The sequence below is a fragment of the Dendropsophus ebraccatus genome, chromosome 2 (assembly GCF_027789765.1).
Source record: "Dendropsophus ebraccatus isolate aDenEbr1 chromosome 2, aDenEbr1.pat, whole genome shotgun sequence".
NCBI classification, from domain to species: Eukaryota; Metazoa; Chordata; class Amphibia; order Anura; family Hylidae; genus Dendropsophus; species Dendropsophus ebraccatus.
This window is the reverse complement of record NC_091455.1, coordinates 74,685,681-74,711,003: the sequence shown is the minus strand read 5'-3', so window position 1 is coordinate 74,711,003 and position 25,323 is coordinate 74,685,681. Positions and strand designations below refer to the sequence as shown.

Sequence of the window (25,323 nt, the reverse complement as noted above, 5' to 3'; positions counted from 1 at the left end):
AGCTGTCACTAGAGGACAAGCCCACACTAGCAACGTCATCAAGCAGCGACACGTAGTTCTGATCCCTGGTTGGCGGACGGCGGTGACGTCAGTGGTTAGCTCCAGTAGGATCCTGGAGGTCGTAGTGGGAGGTGTGATGGTGCTGACATAACGTGACGGCTACACGGAGCCTGCACACTGACCGGGCCTCATGGCTCACCGCTGCCTGCTGGTGCGTGGCCTCTGCCGGCCGCTCACCGGGGCGCTCCTTCCCGTGCTGCCGCACAGCCGGCGTGCTGGGGCCTGCTGCCTTAGAAGGGTGAGTGTTACACTTTGTGCTAGTATGGAAGATGCTTCATGGATAGTGCGCCCCCTAGTGGCGACTGCTCTTCAGAGCTGTCAGTGTTATCTAACAGACTTTCTATTATGTTCCCTGACTGGTCATATAATAACTCTTGTATGCTTACATCTATGCCTGGCATCTCATACCTCCCTGCACAGCTCGCCCCATTCAGTTCAGGAGACTTATGTCACAGGGGGCGCTGTAACCCCTTCCTTGTCAGGAATAGCAGGGGTCCCTATGGCCTGTCCTAGTGCAGCCTATAACCCTCAGTGATGAGCATAGCCTTTGAGCAGATTGCTATGTGATGTGCTAGTGACACAATACTCCTGGAGGAGCTGTCCTTCTGTGCTGGTGTCTGTACCTGTGCACCCTGGGGTCTTGGACATGAAGGCCTAATTCTGCTGCTTATCTGTTGCAAAAAGTCATCATCCCAACAGCCGAGCAATAATTCAGTAAAGTGTTAGGAGAGAGTTTGCTTTTCCCTACATGTGGTTACTGTTCGGTTTTCTGGTGTCACAATAGTGTAATACAGAGGTGTTTCTGCCTCCATATTACTACTGACTGCTGGGCTGATAAACCATGTACATGCGCCAGGGCTTAGGGATGTAATATGGAGGGAAATCAATCAGTACTAAGCTAGCTGAACTCTGTAGTAGGGTATAAACATATACACCGTATACGCAGCATATTTACTGCTGCGATACGCAGCAAATATGCAGCAGATTAGATCTAAATAACTGAACACAGCATCAAATCTGCACCACCACATCTGCTGCGTATACGGTGTGTGTGTGTGTGTGTGTGTGTATTTGTACCCGTACTATAATTTAAAGGGGTTGTCTGATGGAGCAGATCTAACCTTTCCCAGTGGCTTACATATGCCTTTGTCCTGTCTTAGCTCTATCATTTCCTCCCTTGTGATATCATTGTGCAGCCGTTCTGGTTGTGGTTTTGCCCACATGTGGCGATCGTGACATAGTACCTGCCCCAGACACTCGGCCCTCCCTCCTCAGAGCGGTAGTGTCACAAAGAAAACTAGGTCTTTACTGATGTATTATATTAAATTAAACCTATTTCAAATTTACCAGCATTTCTTAAAATGTATCATTTGAGACATATAGACTCACTAATCCCCCAATGTGCTCCTTAGTTTCATAACCTGTTGCCCCCGTAAGGGCCCACCCAGGCATCCACTGTCTTGGGACGCTCATGCTCAGTTCAGTCCCAGTCACGTGATCTGTCTGATTAGTACTGGCAGTTGGTTTTCATTTCACAAGCAGCAAGGGGGGTTGTGGGAAAGTGTCTGCACTGTTGCATGGCAACTGCAGGGTCATAGTTCAGAGAGGAAACCAGGAAGTGATTAGATGCATTGGGAAGAAATATGATACAGGGCTGTAAGGATCTTTAGCACGGTTGAGATGGGATTAATAGTGACTGTAACTCAGGATCAGTTCAGTATTGGTAATACAGGTTGACTAAAGTCTTACACTCTGCTTTATGTAGATTGATTCTATACCTATGGCCATGGAGGCAAGAAACAAGATGATGTGGGAATCCATGTTTATGTAACATATAGCTGAGCTGGTTTGTAGAATATTCTCAGCTGATGTATTTTTCATTGGTTATCAGTCATACATGAGCAATGGCCGCACTGTGCTGATGGGAGGTTCAGTGTATGTTGTGCATTGCATCTATTCTGTTAGTTGCATTCAGAGGCATTGTTATGTATCCGGCAGGCAAGGACATGGTTTATGTAAGATGTTGTGTAACCTCTTACAGGGAGTATAAATATCCTCCTGCTGGGGAGAGGGATGCAGGCCGTAATCCACATCTGCTATCTCTTCTGCTGTATTATATTGCTACTAAATTTACACAGCAATCCATGGTAGTGAAGAGCACCGCGGCCTCTTCCAGTGGGCATTGTTGGGAGTTGTATTCATGGTCTATGCTAGGTGCATAATGTTACAGTTCTAGAAAACCTCCTAAAGTTAATCTACTTAGTTATGACTTATATAGCACCAGTTTTCATAGTGCTATACATAAGAGAATACATACACCCAGCCTGCACCATTGCAGCACTATGTGATTGTACCCTTAGGCTATGTTCACACTGTGTATGAGACCGGCTGGGTCACGGAACGGCCGGTCTCTGAAAAGATCATCCTGGACGGTTCTGCAGTACCGGCCGGATGATCTTTATGGCCGTAGAGTTCTGATGCGGGTGCATCAGCGCGCACTCACCCGCATCCAAACTCCTCAATTACAATGAGCCGCTCGCTTCATTGTGCGAACTGACAGGTCTTTCTGCGGCGGCAATTCACTGAATTGCGACCGCTGAAAACTGACATGTCATTTCTTTGCAGCTCCACATGGGATCCCGGCCAGAGCGTATACTATGTGTCCTAAAAAAAGAATAGGCAGTGTAGCCCATCAGCAACAACGTCCGTACTTTTACGCTGTGTGAACATAGCCTTATAGTATGATAGAAAAATAAAAAAATGGGTTCATAAAATACATTTGTTCAGATCAAGGTCTGCATTAGCTTACATTCTGAGGAGTTATCTGTCCTAAACATGTTAGTTTGACCCATGCTGTGATGGCTGTCAGTGGTGGAAGTAAATCTTGTAATCGTAATTCAGCATTGAATTGATCTTCCATCTGGTTTTATTGAAAAGCTACAGTGCAGACGTGCTCACCTATTGGAGACAGTAGATGGTTCTTACCTAAAATTATGTTTTCAGTGGTTTCTGGTGATTAACATGAACTGTATCTGTTTCTTTGTCTTATAGATTCAGACTCGGGCTGGTGATGTAGGCAAGAACCCGTTCCTGGCCACTGTTATAGCTGCATACCGACGCCTGTGCTCTCAGCCTCCTAAAGGTATGTTTTCTTTCTGCATTTGTTGTTAGGAGGCTGGCATTTATATAGGAGTAACAACTGCAGTAGCAACTCTAGCAGCTGGATCATGGAGGATTACATGTTATGGATAATCCATACTGCATTGTACAGGCTTGACGTCTTATTTATGTGTCTTTCAGGTTTTGAAAAATATTTCCCAAATGGCAAAAACGGCAAGAAAGCAAATGGTGAATATTCATATTATGGTCTTTCTGTTACAATAGATTAAGTCAATGGAACCATTTTCAAGTCTCTACATTTTCTTTTCCAGGAGTGACTGACTGTGTGTGTGTGTGTGTATATGTATGTATATATGTGTGTGTGTGTGTATATATATATATATAATATATATATTATAATTTATTTCTTTTATTGCTGTAGGTGGAAAACAGAATGAGACTTCCTCAGGTGGAGGGGGTGCATCCGGGGGAGGTGGCGCATCCGGGGGAGGTGGCAACAAAGGTGGAAAGAAGGGTGGAAAATCAGATGAGTGGTGGTCAAGAGTGCAAAAGGTGAGACTTTTTGTAATAACTAGAGATGAGCAAATCTACAGTAGGAACAAAGTGAATCGCTTTGTTCCTATCTGCATTCCGCTCATCAGGCTGCGGGCTCTGATGTCTGCTCCACTCCATGTCGCTCCTCTCCAGGTGCTGGGAAAAGGTAAATCCAGTCCTGGGAATTATGCAGATAGGAATGAAGCGCTTCGCTCCTACTGTAGATTCAGTCATCTCTACTAATAACAAATTAGCATTTTCACCTTCAGGGTACATTCACTCGTAGAGGATCTGCTGCAGATATCACATTTAACTACATTCTTGAACATAGCATCCAATCTACAGCCAATCCTGTATGTGGGTATGTATCTTTAGGGTGTGTTCATACATAGCATACACATTTTGCATTTTTCTTTGAATGACATCTGCAATCTGTAATGAGCAAGTTTCTTTGCATATGTTTTGCCATTGCTGTGGATTTGATACTAAAGACTTCTTTGCAGGCATAAAGTACCCCAAATTGGTGCCAAGAAGGCTTTGTAAGACATCGCTGATAAGATGTAAAAGTGAAAAAAAACTTCTGTTTTGTGATATTCCCATGATATTAATGTTATGACAACTACTAAGCACAAAGATATAGATCAACTGAGTTAAAAAAAAAAAAACTTATTTCATTTCCATACATAGATTTTATTTTGGTAACTTTGTTTTGTAGCATAGTTTATTTAAAGAATTTAATCTATAACTAGTAATTTGTCTAACCTGGTAATCTCTTCCAGGGTGAATTCCCTTGGGATGACAACCAGTTCCGATACTACTTTCTAGCATGTACAGGATTTTGGGCTGCAGCAACTTACTACATCTTCTTCAGGAAAGTTCCTGTAGAAATCACGTGGAAAGACTTTGTGAATAACTACTTATCCCAAGGCATGGTGAGTAGAAACAGCACCAGCTCTGGGTGCACATACACCACTGACTATACAGGGCACTATGTGAAGGCATACCAGTCACAACAGGTGGTAGGCTTAATAGAAATTGTTTGCCATTAGTATAAAAATCTTTATTTATTGTGAAGTACAAAGCAACATTCATACATACAATGCATCAGATTGTCGTCCTGAGCTGGAATAGTATGATATTTAGGAGCACTACATGGTCCAAATTATGTTGTCCTTACATGTCAGTAGGATGTGTTTCTCAAAAAGACTTGGAAGAGGGGGGGTAGAGAGAGCTTGTTGTAGTTTTGGATATGGCATATGGATGGAAAAATATGGCTTATTGTGAAAGAGTTATAGTGCGTTTACACGAAACGATAATTGGCCCGATCGTGCGATTAACGATGTCAGAGTAACGATTTTTCTTTCATATCAGCGTTTATACGGTACGATATATCGTACGGAAAATTCGTTTTGCGATCCTTAAGCCTCTCACACATTGGTTAAATCGGCGAACGACTGTTCACACGGAACGATCTGCGAATTTTTTGCGAACGACGATTTGATGACATGTTGAAAGATCAAAACTAACGATTTCTCATTCGTCGTTTGATCGTTTGCTGCGTTTACACGTACGATTATTGTTTGAATTCGATCGTTATCGCACAAAATTCGCACGATAATCGTTACGTGTAAACGCACCATCAAACAAAATTGTTTAGCCTAATCAATATGACTGAAAAAACTCTCAGGTTCTGCCCATTGCAGCTAATCAGAGCTCAGATTTCATTTTATCAGAGCTGGTTAAAATCTGAAAGAAAAAAAAAAAAAAAGACTGTCAAATCTGGGTCATTATGTGCAGGGTCCATGTACTTACCAATGCATGCAGCAGCAGTATATGAATAAAGGGAGACCTCTGATAGACTTCAACTTAGCACCACTAGGTATGACAAAGGATCAATTCCTACAGAGGTTATATATATTTGATAGGAGGTTGAACAACTGTGAAATGCTCATTTCAGAGATGCAGCCTGGCACTTTTTAGTCCATGTTGGCATTACAGTTGTTCAGACTGACCATGTGTGATTCTATAACTCAGACGAACATATTTTGTTGAACCATTCCCCTAGTCAAAAAGTCATGCCCATACACAATCATTTATTGATCCAGTCTATCTAGGGACACCCATTGACAAGGGCAATAGTAAAGGCCCAGTAAAGTACACATCAGAAAAAAGTCAGGAACCACCTACTGTGTTGGGCAAGTTGAGAAGTCTTTCTGTGGCTTGCCTACCCTTCCTCTCCATTCAGAAGATTGTCAGGATATAGTTGTCAGCCGAATGGAAGTTCAGCTGATGGATATTATGGAGGAAATGTATGAAGCTGTCTTAAGGTGCGTTTACACGTAACGATTATCGTGCGAATTTGCGCGATAACAATCGAATTCGAAAGATCGTACGTGTAAACTCAGCGAACGATCAAACAACGAATGAGAAATCGTTCATTTTGATCTTTCATCATGTCATCAAATCGTCGTTCGCAAAAAATTCGCCGATCGTTCCGTGTAAACAGTCGTCGCGCGATCGCCACCCCTGCCGCTTTGATCCCCCCCCCCCCGCCGCCACTCCGATTGCGAGCGGAGGGCCGGGCTGCGGGGCGCGCGATCGCAAAACGATTTTTCCGTACGATATATCGTACCGTCTAAACGCTGATCGTTATGAAAAAAAATCGTTACTCCGACATCGTTAATCGTACGATCGGGCCAATTATCGTTTCGTGTAAACGCACAATTATACTGTAGTATTGGTTTTTTTTGTTTGTTTTTAGTTGCCTATAGCCGTTGATCACAGCTTTTCTTTCTGATATTGCTGTGGTGACATAAAAGCTGAGTGTTATTGGCAATAAAGAGAATCTTGCAATAAGAATCCTTGATATATCGTCTCTATTTGTTTGCCTACCTTTTTATATAAATTTGTCAAATGCATCTGCATATTGCCTTTAGTTAACCCCTTCACTTCAGCAATACGTATATATTTCCTCCTACTGCCGATGCCCCATGTAGTAGGATTGTGGATATACGTTCCTGCTGTGAAGAGGGTTTAATGTGTGTGTGTGTGTGTGTGTGTGTGTCACTTCAATGTGAGCAGACCTGCACACATTAGTGTCCCAGGAGCTTGCCATATTTAAAGGGGTACTTCACCCAAAATATTTTCTTTCAAATCAACTGGTGCCAGAATATGCCAGAGATTTGTAATTCATTTCTACATACAGCAGCTGATCAGTACTGGAAAACTTGAGATTTTTTAATAAAGTGACAAAAAGCAGTGCTATTTTTACAGAGCACTTGAGATTTTTTTTTAATAGAAGTAAAATACAAATCTTTGGCACTTTCTGGCACCAGTTGATTTGAAAATTTTTTTGGGTGAACAACCCCTTTAAGGAAGTCAGTGATAGGATAAGTACTTGTCACTGACTGACTGACTTTACCTGCATCCTGTCAGATCAGCGACCTTCTCATAGTCTGTCTCTGTCCATAAGTGCAGATCGCCGATAAAGACAGCACCACTCTTGTCTCCAGTTTGGGTGTAGGTTTTGTTACTCAGTTCCATTGAAGTGAATGGAGCTTAACTGCAAACCACCTGAACTGGAAAGAAGACATGCTGTCTCTGAAGGAAAGTGTCCATGTTTTTGTAGCGCTGTATAACCCATAAAATAAATAAGAAAGTAAATTCCCCCCCCCCCCCCAAATAAAATTACAATATGTCACGAAAAAACTTTCTCACACTCACTGTGTTAAAGCATCACAGAGCTATAACTGCATAAAATTAGACAGGTCAGATTTTTAAAAAATGAGCTTGGTCATCATGGCCCAAACTAGCTGCAGCACTAAGGGGTTAAAGCCTGATTTAATGCAAACTTTCTCTCTTAGGTGGACCGTCTGCAAGTTGTAAACAAACGCTTTGTAAGGGTTGTGCTTATTCCTGGAAAGTCGAGTATGGAAGGGGTAAGGGTTTTGTATTTTTTTGTATTATAAAACTGGGTCTGAACTAATTTTTTTTTTTTTTTTTTTTTTTTTTTTTTTATTACTACCCTAGTTTCAGATATTATTGTATTATTGGATGTGACTTGAGGCTCGGTATATTGTCCAGAAACCCCTTCTAAGCGTCCTTTTACACGTGCAGAAAAGTAGCTCAAGCTCTTATTTAGCGAATGACAATTGTTTGTTTTTTAAACAATGGCCCAGATTTATCATAGGGTGTAAAATATACAGTGATGCAAACTGCCCACAGCAACCAATCACAGCTCCTTTTTCATTTTGCCAGAGCTGTGATTGGTTGCTAAGGGCAGTTTACACCAGTGTATATTTTACACCTTATGATAAATCAGCCCCCCATCCATGTGCGTTTTAACCGTAAAGATAATTCACTATGAAACGTCATTAATACTATCGTAATATAATACCGATCCCTGCGAACAACGATTATTTACACTGAAAAACTTGCAAATAATTAACAATGATTTTGAGGTCGGCTCAAAAGACGCTATCCTTGAAAAACTGTGTTTGTCGTGTGATCATTGCCGCGTTTATAGCAGAATGATCGGCTAAAATTTTTAGTAAAATATTGCATTGCCTCCCAAAAGTTATACAAATCACCAATATATACCAATTACAGTAAATGCTTATAAAGTGCTTCTTTCCCTGCACTTACTACTGCACCAAGGCTTCACTTCCTGGATAACATGGTGATGTCACAACCCGATTCCCAGAGCTGTGCGGGCTGTGGCTGCTGGAGAGGATGATGGCAGAGGGATGCTCAGTGTCCCTCCAGTGCCCTGTGTCCCTCAGTGTCCCCCTGCCATCATCCTCTCCAGCAGCCACAGCCCGCACAGCTCTGGGAGTCAGGTTGTGACATCACCATTTTATCCAGGAAGTGAAGCCTTGATGCAGTAGTAAGTGCAGGGAAAAAAGCACTTTATAAGAATTTCCCATAATAAGTGTATATTGGTGATTTGTATAACTTTTGGGGGGCAATACAATACTTTAATAAAAAATTTTCTCCTTTAAATTCAAACAATTTTACGATTTACTGCATGATAGTTTGCCCTTGTAAAAGGCCCTTAAGGCTACTACCACATGCTTCAGGATTTTTCTAAGATTTCACATATCTCATCCACTTTGCCACTACTGTTCACTTTGTGGATTGTCCACATTAGAATTCTATGCCACAAATCCGCAGTGAGTCTGCCACGTGTGTATACATAGTGGGTATTTAGGGTACAGAAAGGTTTATATTATATATAAAGGCACCTAGAGGGTCTACGCTGTAAGGAACCTGTGCACTCTGCCATGTTTATAGCAAAGGGCAAAACTTGGTGACTGATTCAAGCGTTCAAGCCTTAGTGTGTCTGGAAGAATTTAACAGGCTTGTTTTTAGAAATACATTCAGATATGTTCACTACATGCAGTTCAGTCTGTGATCTGTTTTTTTTTCTCTGTTTTTTACATGTAGAAATATGTCTGGTTTAATATTGGCAGTGTGGACACTTTTGAGAGGAATTTGGAAACTGCACAGCAGGAGTACGGTATAGAGCCAGAGAACAGAGTGCCTGTGGTCTATACAGTAGAGGGCGATGGGTAAGTTGGTCACTTCTCTGGTTCTCAAATGCCAATGTGTGTACTTGTATCTCTTAAGAACTCTTTTTAGTGTAGACCTGATTTATTCGTTTGTGTTCCCAGTTTTTTTTTTTTCTGTTATGTTCTCTTGACATATATTGTATGTTCACATTCTGTACACCAGTGTTCCCTCCATATGCAAAAAGAATTGTTAGGTTTTCTCTTCCTTTGCGTTTTATGCCTTCACTGTTTTAGCTAAATAAATACCCTTCGGATCATTTATGTGTTCACTTTAATTGCTAATCACTACCAGGTTCCAACACAACACTGTATTGCAGTAGCCTAGAGACATTTTTCTATGTATTTGGCCATCTTATAAACAGAATGCCCATTTAGTGTTCAGGATGGCACCACCTGGAGGAGAGGTGCCTGATATCTGTGCTGTGAGGCACACTGCCAGCTTATTGTCAGTAAGTTCAGGGAGTACTCTCACTGATACTGTACTCTGAACAGTTTTACTATTGTGGACAGTCCCTTTAGGTTTGATGACCACTAACAAACTCTGCAACAAATACAATTCAGTCATCATTCCTACACTCAGTATGACCACAGAGGTAAAGAACTACAGTATGATATTCATGTGTACTAACCTGAATGTGTTCCTCCCGTTCATAGCTCCTTTTTCCTGAACATCCTTCCAACATTCCTTATTCTTGCCTTCCTTGTATACACACTGAGGAGAGGGCCTGCTGGAGGAAGGACAGGCCGCGGTATGGGAGGGCTCTTCAGTGTTGGAGAGACAACTGCCAAAGTACTTAAAGATGAGATTGATGTTAAGTTCAAGGATGTAGCTGGATGTGAGGAAGCTAAACTTGAGATTATGGAGTTTGTCAACTTTTTGAAGAATCCAAAGCAATACCAAGACTTAGGAGCTAAAATTCCAAAGGTCAGTAAGGCCTGAAACCTAACACACTGCCAACACACTGCATAAATAGGCCCTGATGCCCTAGCAAGCATAGCGCCAGGTTCATTCATAACTGATACACGTTTCCATTTATACATTGTGAAGGGGACTAAGGTACAAGGCAAAGCATCAGCCATAAGACTATTCTATCAGAACCAGGGACCTGGAAAGGTTGTTTAGGGTATGTTCACCGTGGTTGGTGGCGTGCTGTGCGCTCATAAACCATGCTGAAAAACACAATGTTCATGTGGCTTTTACAGGTAAAAAACATGCTATGAACATTTACCTGTGTAAAACATCTAAATAATAATTGCAGTGTGAACATTTGCAAATAACAATAAAACTCATGTGTTTTGCCACGTGATTCCAGGATGCTTTACACAGACAGATAGGAACGCTCACTGCCGATAATTAACCCGTGTAAAAGGGTCAGTGATCAGCTCAGAAACAAGAAATCTCTTGTTTGTCGGCTGATTGCATCTTTTCTATGGTCATGTATATCTCCCCGTGCCATCTGACTATGTTGAAGTTAATAGGCCACACGATTGAGTCTTTTTAAAGGGTCTTCACACAAGTGCTGATAGTGTGGCGTTTTCAGTTCATGTAAAAGGGCCCTCATACTGGACAGCACACCACCATCCCATACTGTATGAGTGCACCCTAATGGTATCATGCGTAAAACATAAACTAGTAGCCTCTATTATGTTCTAGCAAGCGTGTTCAGATGTAAGGTTCAGACTACACTGCATCATGTGCCAAAGTATTTGTGCAACCTGTTTGTGACTTTTTGGTGTCATTTGGATGAAAAATTAAAAATGACTAAATCCCAGAGAAGTCGCATGCAGGTAGCTGTTGCATGAAACTTGATTTGAGGTCAATTCTAGTGAAGTTGCATACAACTTAAGTCCACAAATCCATCAAAGGTGCATTTTGTGCAACTGTTGTGTCCCAGTTGCATCTTGTCGCAAAGCACATTGTGGCTTAGATGCAGTGTGACATTTCAGTCTTGTAACACGACCAAAGTCGATGTGTCTCCCCAGCTCTAATGCCTATCTTATACTTAAGAGGTGAAGGATATAGCCAGAACCAGTGCTTGCATTTATTTTTGATCATTTAAAATGCAGTGCGGTATGTAACCACCAGGGGTCCTCATAAACAATCCTTACAAAGAGCTGTATATGCAATAATACTTGTAATGTTCTTCTGTGAGCATTGCCTAATATGCTGCATATTTATCTATACCTTTTTAATATTTTATCCTTTTTTAGGGTGCTATACTCACAGGCCCTCCTGGTACAGGAAAAACATTGCTGGCAAAAGCCACAGCTGGAGAAGCCAGTGTACCTTTTATCACAGTCAATGGCTCCGAGTTCCTAGAGATGTTTGTTGGTGTTGGACCTGCCAGAGTAAGTTTTAATGCTCATGTGAGAGAAGTCCTTGAAAGGAAAACAAAAACAGTATAGCTTGTCACTCCCAATACTAGTAAAGGACTGGTCAAGCCAAATTCCATATATTTTAAATACTTATGTAAGAAGTAGGCATTAATAGCAAGTGACTGGCTTCTAATAAGGTTGTCTTTTGCTAGCCCTCTAGAGTTTTTTATTTGGTTAGAACCTGGGCCAACTGGATGATCTTTTGGCACTTTAAGGGTCACTAACCAGTATTTATTGTAAACTTTGTAAAGTATCCAGCATGCTTCCTCTATGCTATATTTTCTAGGTAAGAGATCTGTTTAGCATGGCCAGGAAGCACGCTCCTTGCATTCTCTTTATTGATGAGATTGATGCTGTTGGACGGAAGAGAGGACGTGGCAACTTTGGTGGTCAGAATGAGCAAGAAAACACACTGAATCAACTCCTAGTAGAAATGGATGGTAAAGTACTCCTCTTACATGTTGTTGTTCATGCCTCCTGTATTTTTAACACTGACATAATGTGACTGAGGCCCTCTAAAACATTGTGTGCTATACTCTGTGACAGACTAGTTTCCAGGGAGTGTGCCCTGTAGGCTGTAGCAATGTATGTGTAGCAACCATTGGCATATTAGTTTGTTCCAATTTTGGTTTATGTGTTCATAGGTTTTAATACTACAACAAACGTGGTTGTTTTGGCTGGAACGAACAGGCCTGATATCTTGGATCCAGCTCTCATGAGGCCTGGCCGATTTGATAGGCAGATTTATATAGGTAAGACAAAACCAAACCCATTGCTGAGGACATTCTTGCATTTATGTAATCCCTTATAAATATTGTGTAAATCTTTCTTTCCAATACAGGGCCTCCAGACATAAAAGGCAGAGCGTCTATATTTAAGGTTCATCTTAGGCCTTTAAAGTTAGACAGTACAATAGATAAAGAAGTCCTGGCTAGAAAATTGGCCGCTTTAACGCCTGGATTTTCAGGTAAGACAAGATGTTGTTTTCAGCCAAGAGATAATTGCAAGTTATGAAATGGTTATCAGGCTGGGTCTATAAATCTGTTTTATTTTAATAATAAAGTAAAAAAATGGATATTTGTGCTTCCCTTTATCTAATATATGTTAACTTGCTCACATACATTAGATAACTGTTCAAGGCCCTGTGACGGGTGAGCTGCTACCAAAGCTGTACACCATTTATTTTTATTTTTTGGGGGGAACAAATTAAGCCAGATTTCAGGTGCATTTAGAATATTAAAGCGACTCTGTAACCACTGTTCAGCCCCCCAAAACTACTTTGCAGTGAAGTTCTTTCTGGTGGTGTTTTCAAAAACACTGATGCTGCTTTGATGAGGCCAAAAATCCAACTTTTGTTGGGGTCTAGCTGTGTCAGAGGCCCTAGGCCAGCCGCGCCTATGTGTTGTTGCTCTCTGCTTCCCCTGGATTCCTGTTCCGCCCCCAGGCTGACTGCACTATGACTGCAAGCTGTCACTGTGCATGCGCCACTGTTGCCAGTCCCACGCTGCCTCTGTGTTGCGTCCTCTTCGCGCCACTTCACCCCATGGCAGTGAGACCGCCTGGCCCTGCACCGCCTCTCTCACCACCTGTTGCCGCCACCTAGCATACCATAGTGACGTCCTCCAGCTGCATTTGCATCCTCTCTCCTTTACACTTATGCCGTTGTGCCGGATGGGGTCACTACGGTGTATGTGTAAGGGAGAAAGGACGTAGATCCAGCCAGAGGGCGTCACTATGGTATGTGGTGGGGGTGGTGGTGTCAACAGTCAGAGGAGACACAGGTTGCAGGGCCAGGTGCGTCACTGCTATGGGGTGGGGGTGGCGCGGGGAGGACACACCACAGAGGCAGTTTGGGACTGGCAACGTCGCTGCAGATGTGCCCTGGGAGAAAACAGTGGTGCACGTGCAGTTACAGCTTACACTGTGCTGTCAGCCTTGGGGCGGAACAAGAATCCAGGGGGAGCTGAGAGCAACACCACATAGGCGGTGCTAGCCTAGGGCACGAGCGCTCTAGGCCTCACCTCTTTGAACAGCTAGACCCCAACAAAAGTTGGATTTTTGGCCTCACCAAAGCAGCACCAGCGTTTTTGAAAACCCCACCAGAAAGGACTTTACTGCAGCTACACAAAGGTATAAGTAGTTTGGGGGGGCTGCACAGTGGGTACAGAGTCGCTTTAAAGCTGCCGTATGTAGGTTATGAATAATAATTATCTTCATGTAGTGCCTTTTATATTCTGCAGCACTTTATAATTCTAAGGGTACTTGTACCGGACAGCACCAAGAAAGTAGGGATGACACAAGGTAAAAAGTGTGTGCTTTGTACAATGATCCAAACACGTCCTACCTAGTGGCTGCTGAAAAAATGTACAGCTGTCCCCAAAGGGGTTAATAACTATATAGTACCAGCATATTCTGGAAAACTTCAGCTTTATTTACATAAAAGTGGAGAGCCAAATCTGAGAGTTAATCTCTTCAGATAATTCCTTTTGACACCAGTCGAGCTCAGAATTGCATCTGTTTACAAACCAGAAATAGAGTGCATCATTCAAAATGAAGTGATACTTTGTTACCCGAGAGAGCTGCCCAAATAATGGAGTATATATTTCGCAGACGACATATACAAAGGAAAATGGGTAAATAAAGAGACAAGCTTTGTTTAGTTGGTTAGTAGTCATGTTTTGCATTGAACTTTTTGTGTAGCATTCTTTTTTTTTTCTATTATAAAGAGCACCTGTCATTAAAAGATAACTTTTGACGTCATCAGACTTGAGCAGGCCTAAGGCTATGTTCACACAGAGCAAAAGGGGTGGATTACGCGAGGAAATATTTCCGCCTAAAATCAACTGACGCTGAATTCCGTGCAGAGTTTAAATGCAGAATGTAAGCAGAATCCCTGCGTATTCCGCTAGGAAAGTGTTCAGCTCGTAATCAGCTCTTGACAAATTCAGCGCGGAATACTCGAGGAATCCGCGCTGAATCCGCATGCATTAAGCGCTGAAGTTCAGAGCGTATTTGGCGAGTAAACTAGACTATACTAGAATCCTCCTCCCCCCCCCCTTTTTTCCCCATTTCTGCGCTGATTCAGCGCGTAATTTCCGCTTGTATTACGCACTGAATTCGCGCGTATTCCGCACTGAAACAGAAAATCAGAGCCCCATTGGTTTGTATAGGCTTCCGCTAGCGGAAGAATTAACATGTTCATTCTTCTGGCGGAAAGCGGATTAGTTCAGTGCGGAAATTCCACCGTGTGAACTGCAGAGCAGAATTTCCATTCCACACAATGGAAATTAGCTCTGCACCTATTTTAACGGCTGAAATTTCAGCGCTGATTCAGCGCAGAAATTCAGCTGCTTTTGCTCTGTGTGAACGAGCCCTTATTGCTGAGACCTGCTGTGATCAGGATATATAGCTGGGGAGAGAGCACAGCAGCAGTGCATTCCACACTCTGTATCCTGTATGTCCTGATTGGCTAATTTCAACAATATAAGTCTATGAGGCTACATTGTCGGATTAAGCTAGGGGCTGCGGAGTGGATTGCTCAGCCACCACGCACTTCCCCAGCTAGATCTCCTGATCACAGAGGGACTCGCTGCGTTCAATAACCTTTGAAATGCCTGATGACGTTTTAAAAGTTATTTTTAATGATGGATACTCTTTAAGATGTAAGATTTTCTTCTCTGCTCTCACTTCTCACTTTTTTTTTTCCTTCTCTCTCCTACAGGGGCAGACATAGCGAATGTGTGTAATGAAGCTGCTCTTATCGCTGCTAGACACCTTTCTGATGCCATAAACCAGAAGCACTTTGAACAAGCCATTGAGAGAGTAATAGGAGGTAGGATGTGTGGAATGTGACATTCTACAAATATTGTAGTATAGAAGACGTAAAGAAAACAGCAGTGACAGCACATCCACAGTGAATCCCTGTTTATTCACTCATCTCTGTTTATGCACTTGTTTAACATCTAGCAAATTTAAATTGTGTTAAACCAGAACACTGTATCTGTGAATGAATGGGGATTCACTGTGGGTGTGCTACCTTGAACGTTTTTTTTTTTTCCTACAAATATTTATTAGGCTAAGTTCACACAATGTATATTTTCTATTCATTATGGCCATTGTTGCCAATTTGCAACAATAACCGTGATTAATAGAAAATTTACAGAACGGCCAAAGTCTCATGCTGTGTGAACCCAGCCATAGGTTGTATAAGAAAAGTTATGTCTATTAGACTTTATTGAACAAAGCTAACATGTCAAAAATATACTGCAATTCTATTGATTTGCCAATACCCTCTGATGCTCTGTAGTAGCAGCAAGTCTTCCTTTAAATTAATTTTAGCTTTAACCCCTTAGCGACCCATGACGTATCTGGTACGTCATGGTGCCGCGGGGGATGTTCAGAGCGGGGTCCCGCCGGGACCCCGCTCTGAACGGCACAGCTCCCGGCTGCAATCTGCAGCCGGGCAGTGCCTCTATTAGCTGGCGCGGGTCCCGTTGCCGCGCCGGCTAATTAAGCACTTCAATGCAGCTGTCAAACCTGACAGCTGCATTGAAGTGCTTTATGCACAACATCCCTGGTGTCTAGTGGGACTGATCTCAACCTCCCCCCCCCCCTCGCGGGGGGGAGATCCGTTCTTCTGTCCGGCCAGGGCCTCAGCTTTGCAATGACGCTGATCCCGGCTCTGCAATAGATGCTCGTTTTTGGTCGCATCAAATCAAGAAAGAATGTAATAAAAAGCGATCATAAAGTCGTATATGCGTAATCAAGGTACCAATAGAAAGTAAACATCATGGCGCAAAAGATGACACCTCACACAGCCCCATAGACCAAAGGATAAAAGCGCTATAAGCTTAGGAATAGAGCGATTTTAAGGAACATATATTTGTTAACAATGGTTAGAATTTTTTAAAAGCCATCACATAATATAAAAGTTATACATGTTACATATTATTGTAATCGTAACAACTTGAGGGACATGCATGACAAGTCAGTTTTACCACAGGGCGAACGGCGTAAATGCAAAACTCCGCGAAATAAAAAAGAAATCGTTTTTTTTTTTTTTCAATTTGACAGCGCAAATGATTTTTTTCCGGTTTCACAGCATATTTTATGGAAAAATAATGCCTGTCATTGCAAAGTACAATTTGTTTCGCAAAAAATAAGCGCTCATATAAGTCTCTAGGTGAAAAAATGCAAGCGCTATGGACTTTTAAACATAAAATGGAAAAAGCAAAAATTAAAATTGGCTTTGACCTTAAAGGGTTAAAAGTATGTTTTGATGTAACTCGTAATTTTGTTAGGGTCATACCCATACTGTACTTTTTTAATATAAAATGTCAAATATTACTACTCCTTCCTATATCTTTTTTTTTTTGTTTCAGTACAATAATCATGTCTTGTATCCTATTCATGTTTCAGGCTTAGAAAAGAAAACCCAGGTTCTACATCCTGAGGAAAAGAAGACTGTAGCTTACCATGAGGCTGGGCATGCTGTGGCAGGGTGGTTCTTGGAACATGCAGATCCACTTTTAAAGGTTACACATCTAGCTGGGGCTGGTGATTTCTCAATTTTTAATCAGTTTTCTTTTTTTGCTAAACATGACAAATTATAGTTTTGTGTTTATTACACAGCACTGCATCAAAAGGGTTGTCCCAAGGATAGTTCTTAAAGGGGGGTTCTGGCAAATCTAATACTTTATTATCCACCTTGTGCATTATGAAAATAAAACCTGCCTACTTGTCACCCCCACCAATGCTGCTGTCAAATCTTCTGGTGTTAGCAGAAGGCCCTATTCTTTCTCCTTTTGATGATGATCTGCTCCTGTGCTGCTGCTGATTTTCTGCAGGAATTAAATGTAACAATCTGAGGAAAAGGACTGTAGCAGGGACTGAAATATTTACCTGCAGCTAGTATGCCAGTTTTTATTTAATATCTAATGCTTAGGGAAGTAGTAAAGGTTCAGATCTTTACAGGGTACTCTGACAAAACACAATTCTAATCAGTTGGTGCCACAGAGTTATAAAGATTTGTAAATTACTTTCATGTAAAGAACAAACAAAACTCAAGTCTTCCAGTACTTATCAGCTGCTGTATAGCCTGCAGGAAGTTGTGTGTTTTCTTCACTAAAACACAGTGCTCTCTCTGTCTGGGTCAGGAATTGAGTGGCTTGCTATTGGGATTTGCTACTCCTCTGGACAGAGAAAGAAGTGGCAGCAGGGAGTACTTAGTCTGACTGGAAAGAGTACACCACTTCATGCAGGACATACAGCAGCTGATAAGTTCAGGAAGACTTGAGTGTTAGTTATACAGATTTGTAAATTACTTCTATGTATAAACAAAGTTGATTAGAAAGTGTAGAAAATACTCCACAGCACTTCCAAAATGTTCCAAACATATAGTAGAATTTATTCCATAACGATACACAGCAAACTTCACATGTATACATTAGTGCATCACTTGTGTTAAGTTTGCTGTGTATTGTTATGGAATACATTCTACTATACGTTTGCAACATTTTGGAAGTGCTGTGGAGTGTTTTCTACACTAGCTGACCTACAACCCTTGGTCTGGGATTAGTCTGCTGGCACCTATTCGTTGGTTTCTGATGTGCTGCTTACATTTCACCAATAAGTTGACTAGAAAACATTTTTTGGGGGTTTTCCGGAGTAACCCTTTTAAGTATCTGCTTGCTGGGAGTCTGATCACTGGGACTCCCCCTGATCATGAGAATGAGGTCACATGCCCCTGAGTGAATCAACCATCATCCAGCATGCTTTTCCACCCATCCATTAATTTGCTATAAGGTAGCAAAAGGTACCAAAGGTAGCAAAGTGCTGTACTCCGTTATCTTAACACTCATAGCAAATGACTGGAACATCAGCTGAACATGCACACTCCTCATTGGTGAACAGTCATGATGAGAAACATGTCACCTATCTGGTGGATAGATGATACATTGTCATCTTGCGATAACCCTTTTTTTTAAAAACTATTTTGATTATCAGAATTGTCCCAGTTACTTTCATGTGCCCTTGTAAGGGGCTTGTCCAAACCAGAAAATTCATTTTTTATATATATATAATATATATATATATATATATAATTTATATTATATAATTTTTTTTTTAATTATTATTATTAACTTTATATTTAGTGTAAAGATTTTTTGTGTATATTAGAGCATAGTTACTCTTACTATTTGGATCAAGCAGTTAGAAGAAAATAACATACTGAACTATAACCGCATTATTAGCCACATATCTGTGAGTTGTCTATGACCTAATGTAGTACTTTTGCTATATATTCAGAAGGAGAGGTAAAGTTGGGACATTAAACGTTTTTATTTATGTAATAGTTTTTATGTTAATGTGTATATATATTCTGAATTATACCACGTTTATATTTATTTAAATAAATCCTTAGCAGTTTTCACTTTACATATAGTTACATAGTTAATACGGTTGAAAAAAGACACATGTCCATCAAGTTCAACCAAGGAGGGGATGGATACAGGGAAGGGGGAGGGATGATAGGTTCTATACATATGCATTTATATTATTTTGCTCTTCGAACTTGTCTAAGCCTGTTTTGAAGCCCTCTACTGTTTTTGCTGTGACCAGATCCTGTGGTAGACTGTTCCACAGATTCACAGTTCTCATGGTAAAGAAGGCTTGTCGCCTCCGGAGGTTGAACCTTTTTTTCTCAAGGCGGAGGCAGTGCCCCCCTGTCCTTTGAGGGGGTTTTACCTGGAACATCTTTTCCCCATATTTCTTGTAGGGGCCATTTATATATTTAAATAAGTTAATCATATCTCCCCTTAAACGTCTCATCTCCAGACTAAACAAATTTAATTCTTTTAATCTCTCCTCATAACTAAGATGCTCCATTCCCCTTATTAGTTTAGTTGCCCGTCTTTGTACCCTCTCCAGCTCTAGAACATCCTTTTTATGAATCGGGTTCCAAAACTGGACCGCATACTCCAGATAAGGCCGCACCATAGCTTTATAAAGCGGTAATATTATATCCCTGTCCCGTGAGTCCATGGCTGTTTTAATGCATGACAATATCCTGCTGGCCTTAGAAGCAGCTGACTGACATTGTGTGCTGTTCTGTAGTCTATTATCTACAAGTACACCCAGATCCTTCTCTATCATTGACTCTCCCAGAGTAACTCCCCCCAGGACATATGATGCATGTGGGTTATTAGTACCCAGGTGCATAACTTTACATTTATCCACATTGAACCTCATTTGCCAAGTGGACGCCCAAACACTCAGTGTGTCTAAGTCATCCTGTAACATCTGCACATCCTCCATAGACTGTACTGTACTACAAAGCTTGGTGTCATCTGCAAAGATAGAAACATTGCTGTTAATTCCATTCTCAATATCATTAATAAACAAGTTAAACAGAAGAGGGCCCAGTACTGACCCTTGGGGTACACCACTTATTACTGGGGACCATTCGGAGTAGGAATCATTGACCACCACTCTCTGGGTACGATTATTAAGCCAGTTTTCAATCCAGTTACACATTAAATTTTCCAAACCGATAGACTTTAACTTACCCATCAGACGTCCATGAGGAACTGTGTCAAACGCTTTAGCAAAATCCAGGTACACGATATCCACAGCCGTGCCGCCATCCAGGCTTCTACTTACCTCTTCATAGAAACATATTAGGTTGGTTTGACAGCTTCTGTCCTTAGTATTATAGGTGATAACCAGCATGGTTTTACTATTAGCCACTACATATTCATGGATGTAGTCCCTTATAAGCCCCTCAAATAGTTTCCCCACAATGGACGTTAAGCTTACAGGTCTATAGTTACCTTTTTGAAGATCGGCACTACATTTGCCTTACGCCAGTCCCTCGGCACAATACCAGTAAGCAAAGAATCACGGAATATTTCATACAAGGGTAGAGAAATTACAGAACTGAGTTCCCTAAGAACTCTGGGGTGTAATCCATCAGGCCCTGGAGCTTTGGTTACATTGAGTTTGTTTAATTTATCTTGGACCATATCTATAGTAAACCAGTTCAGTACATTACATGTGTTAGCAGCACTGGCCCCACCCACCTCAGTACTGGCCCCACCCACAACAGCTCCATCATCTTCTTTTGTATATACAGAGCTGAAGAAGCCATTAAGTAACTCAGCTTTCTCCTGATCCCCAGTTATTAACTCCCCGTCACCATTATTTAGGGTTCCTACATGCTCTGACCTTGGTTTTTTTGCATTAATATATTTGAAGAATTTTTGGGGTTTTCTTTTGCTATCTATAGCTACCTGCCTTTCATTGTGAATTTTTGCTGCTTTTTATTAAATTTTTACAGGTTTTGTTGACTTCTTTGTAATGTTTAAAGGCTACAGCTGACCCCTCTGATTTGTATTTTTTGAATGCTCCTTTTTTCTCATTTATGGCCCTTCTAACCTCGGTTGTAAGCCATGTGGGATTGGATTTTAACCGTTTATATTTGTTACCCATAGGAATATATTTGGCAGTACAATTATTTAATGTGGATTTGAAGATTTCCCATTTATTAGCTGTATCCGTATGTGACAGCAGCCGCTCCCAGTCTATGCCCTTAAGTTCTGCCCTTAACCCAGGAAAATTGGCCCTTTTAAAATTAAAGAGTTTTTGCCCTCCCAACATGTTTTTCTTTTCTACACTTTAAGCTAAAAGTCACTATATTGTGGTCACTATTCCCCAGGTGTTCATGGACAGTGACATCCCCAACTAGCTCAGCATTGTTAGAAATAACCAGATCCAACAAGGCATCACTTCTAGTTGGCTCCTCCATAAACTGGCCCACAAAATTATCCTGCAGGAGGTTAAGAAATTCCCTCCCCTTTGTGGATTTAGCTGAACCGTGACCCCAATCTATATCTGGGTAGTTGAGGTCCCCCATTACCGCTACTGTCCCCTCCCGGGCAGCCCGCTCTATTTGTCTATTCAGCTCACCATCTATTACCTCAGTAATGTTGGGAGGTCTATAGATTACACCAAGAATAATTTTATCACTCCTTACCTCCTTCTGTAGTTCTACCCACAATGCTTCCACATCATCACAGTCATCTCCCACTATTGCATCTTTTACACTCACTTTAATGTCATTTCTGACATACAGACATACTCCTCCTCCCCTTCTGCCCACCCAGTCCCTTCTGAACAACGCAAATCCCTGAATATTGACAGCCCAGTCATGTGAGGAGTCCAGCCATGTCTCAGTCACACCAACCACATCAATGGACTCCTCCAGAACCAAGGCCTCTAGCTCCCCCATCTTGCTGGCTAGACTTCTGCCATTAGTAACCATACACTTTATATTACCATTGAGTTTAACCGCTACATTATAAGAAATAGGATTTATTACTGTGCTGTGGCTACAATCATCCCCACTGCTCATCTGCAACATATGGATCTCCCTATGCACTGCTCTTATCCTCCCCCCACAGGACCCTCCTCCTCCCTCCTCAATGTTCTGTCCCCTTTCTAACCTATCCGCCACTATATTACACACTACATTGTACTCCCTCCACATCCCTAGTTTAAAAACCTCTCCACCCCTTCTAGGACATCTTGACAGTATAACGTGTAATATAAACACATGTTGGATCACACATTTGCTAGTGTGGTTGTGATTTTCCCCATTACAGAAATGTAACCTTTCCCTAGAATATATGCATATTTGAATTATTTCACATAGTGGATATTTGCCCAGAATTTTGAATTCTCTTCCAGGTTTCTATCATCCCTCGTGGAAAGGGGTTAGGATATGCTCAATATTTGCCTAAAGAACAGTATCTGTATACAAAGGAGCAGCTGCTGGATAGGATGTGCATGACTCTGGGCGGTCGTGTCTCTGAGGAAATATTCTTTGGGAGAATAACAACTGGAGCTCAGGATGATTTGAAGAAAGTGACGCAAAGTGCCTATGCACAGGTGGGCGAATGACTGTGTGTATGTGCAGCTATAATATGTAATCATTATACATTCATACTACAGTGTGTATAATATTACAGTACCAACATGCCATTCTGTACAGATCTATTTAACACAGCAATCTGAGCTTTGTATAGCTTGCCTTTTGTTTTATTTTAGTTTTCATTCATATGGTTTGCTCATTTGTATTGGGGTGGGGGTCTATATTTACAAAAATAAAATATTCAAAAGATCTCTGTCTATACATAGGGAAAAATTTAGTCTGGTGGGCAGAAGCCTCCTGGGACTACCACAATGACACTGGGCCTTGCTTTTGACCTGCTTATAATTTTGATTTCTCTGAAATGCTGGCATGTCATGGACCGTTATAAGGAGGGATTATGTCCCTGTTTCATGCTTTCTTCCTTGTGTACATGCTCGTATATGGAATCTAAACTAAATTGGTATTGCATTTATTCATATCTTTAATAACTTCTGTTAAAACATTTCCAGTCATCATATATATTACATATACTATATGATATATACACTTTATACTTTTTATGATTTGTATGACCCTTACATGCTTAATAGCTGGTGTAATCATCCTATCCATTATTGAACTTTCTAGAATAAAGTGCATCCTTCTATTTTATAGATTGTCCAGTTTGGCATGAGTGATAAAGTTGGGCAAGTTTCATTTGACCTCCCTCGCCAAGGGGAAATGGTGTTAGAGAAGCCTTATAGTGAGGCCACTGCAAGACTCATTGATGATGAAGTTCGAATACTGATTAACTCTGCATATGAAAGGACTGTCAAACTGCTCAAGGAGAAGAAGTCTGATATAGAGAAGGTAGGTCACTGCGCTGTAAACCATCCCAGTTTTATTTATTTTTTAAGTTAAAAAAAGGCCTTTCAAATGGTTGTTTCATCTTCCATTCTTTGTAGGTTGCTCTTCGTCTTTTAGAGAAGGAAGTGCTTGATAAGAGTGATATGGTTGAACTTTTGGGGCCAAGACCATTTGCAGAAAAATCTACATATGAAGAGTTTGTAGAAGGTACTGGGAGCCTAGAAGAGGACACAGCACTTCCTGAAGGTCTGAAAGACTGGAACAAAGATCGCAAAAAGGATAAGGAAGAATCAACTGAGGAGCAGATAGCCCACCATATCAGTGGAGGGATGCCATTTTGATTTACCCTACAATATCTAAATTTAAAAAAATCTGGACAGTTTTTTTTCTTTTTAACTCTGAAAGCAATTAAAAAAAATTCACTTCAGAAATAATAATGTGAAGACATTAACTTTGTCCTTTTGAGTGTATTTTGTCATCTGTAATGACAAAGATTTACCAATGAAATCCTACCATTATTTATTGGTTAGCAAGACAAGTGCAGAAACCAATCTAATTGCTGAAACAAAATCTGATTTGAGATGCCTGATTGTTGGACTGTTAATGTTATATAAAAACAGGGATATCATTATTTTTGTATTATTATTATAAGAGGCAGATATATCTGACGTCTACATTTCTTATGTGGACAAATCACTCCTAAAACTGATAACCGAGTCAGCTGTCTGGGTATTTCTGATGAAATCTACATTAAATGACGGTCATTTATAATAGTGTTACTTTTATTGTATCTCCCACCTGTTCTGCGAAGATCAATGCAGGCAGATGCCGTTGATTCTTTGAGGGGGAGGGGGAGGGGGGGGGGGGGAGATTGCCACCACCTGATGCCCAGCAAGTTCTGTGTTTGAAATTTGCTGAGCGTCTGAGAGTTGCTGAGGCAGCTGTCCTGCCCAATGTCAGCTGCATCTTCCCGCATGATTTGTGCAGAACGAGTGGGAGAAGAACAAGCACTTGCAAGGACTGCAGAATATATCATGCAGTAAGTTATAGACATTGCCCCAACAACTAGAGAGCACTTGATTGGATTCCAAAAATAACTGAGCTGAGTGGGTTTGTTTGTACATAAATGTGAATGAATTTCCTGCTGTATAAATATTTCATGCTTTAAGATAAAATATATAAGTTCCTGCGGCAGGTTTTTTTTTCTGGGATATATACAGTGAGTCCAAGAAGTATTTGATCCCTTGCTGATTTTCTTTGTTTGCCCACTAATAAAGACATGATCATTCTATACTTTTAATGGTAGATGTATTTTTACATGGGGAGACAGGATATTAAAAAGAAAATCCAGAAAATAAATCTAAGGAATATATATTAATTGATTTTTATTTCATGGAGTAAAATAAGTATTTGATCCCTTAGTATTCATTAGCAGTTCTGGCTTTTACAGACCAGTTAGACACTCCCAATCAACTTGTTACCTGACCTGAAGCCACCTGTTCTCACTAATCACTTGTGTGAAAAACAACTGTCCACAGAATCAGACAGATCACACAGATTTCAAGTCTCCAACATGGGTAAAACCAAAGAGCTGTCACAGGAATCAGAGTCAGAATTGTTGACTTTCACAAAGCTGGAATGGGCTACAAAAAGATTAGTAAGGTGTTGGATGTGAAAGTAACAACTATTGGTGCAATTATCAGAAAGTTTAAAGAGTATAACATGACAATCAACAGACCTCGGCCCGGTGCTCTAAAGAAGATTTCGCCTCGTGGGGTGGCAATGATGCTGAGAACAGTCATAAATCGTCCTGCAACCACTCAGCAGGAGTTAGCAAATGACCTGAAGGCAGCTGGGACCACAGTTTGCAAGGAAACAATTGGCAAC

General features: G+C 41.1%; 1 protein-coding gene across 1 annotated transcript; it reads left to right on the top strand.

Moving 5' to 3' along the window:
- The first annotated feature begins 56 nt into the window (after window positions 1-56).
- AFG3L2 (AFG3 like matrix AAA peptidase subunit 2) lies at window positions 57-24,729 on the top strand. Its single transcript, XM_069957796.1, has 17 exons — window positions 57-298; window positions 3,112-3,202; window positions 3,361-3,408; window positions 3,602-3,732; window positions 4,494-4,646; window positions 7,578-7,652; window positions 9,160-9,284; window positions 9,939-10,209; window positions 11,496-11,633; window positions 11,947-12,100; window positions 12,305-12,412; window positions 12,502-12,627; window positions 15,382-15,492; window positions 17,079-17,194; window positions 22,407-22,607; window positions 23,245-23,439; window positions 23,535-24,729. Exons 1-17 carry the CDS (start codon window positions 191-193, stop codon window positions 23,775-23,777), a joined length of 2,394 nt encoding a protein of 797 aa, XP_069813897.1. The 5' UTR covers window positions 57-190; the 3' UTR covers window positions 23,778-24,729.
- Window positions 24,730-25,323: the final 594 nt, after the last annotated feature.

Bases quoted from the DNA above. Each gene is read 5' to 3' on its own strand.
- AFG3L2 (XM_069957796.1), top strand. From the start codon at position 191: ATGGCTCACCGCTGCCTGCTGGTGCGTGGCCTCTGCCGGCCGCTCACC. The intron at 299-3,111 runs GTGAGTGTTACA...TTTGTCTTATAG, and splicing joins GGGCCTGCTGCCTTAGAAGG to ATTCAGACTCGGGCTGGTGA. The intron at 7,653-9,159 runs GTAAGGGTTTTG...TTTTACATGTAG, and splicing joins GAAAGTCGAGTATGGAAGGG to AAATATGTCTGGTTTAATAT.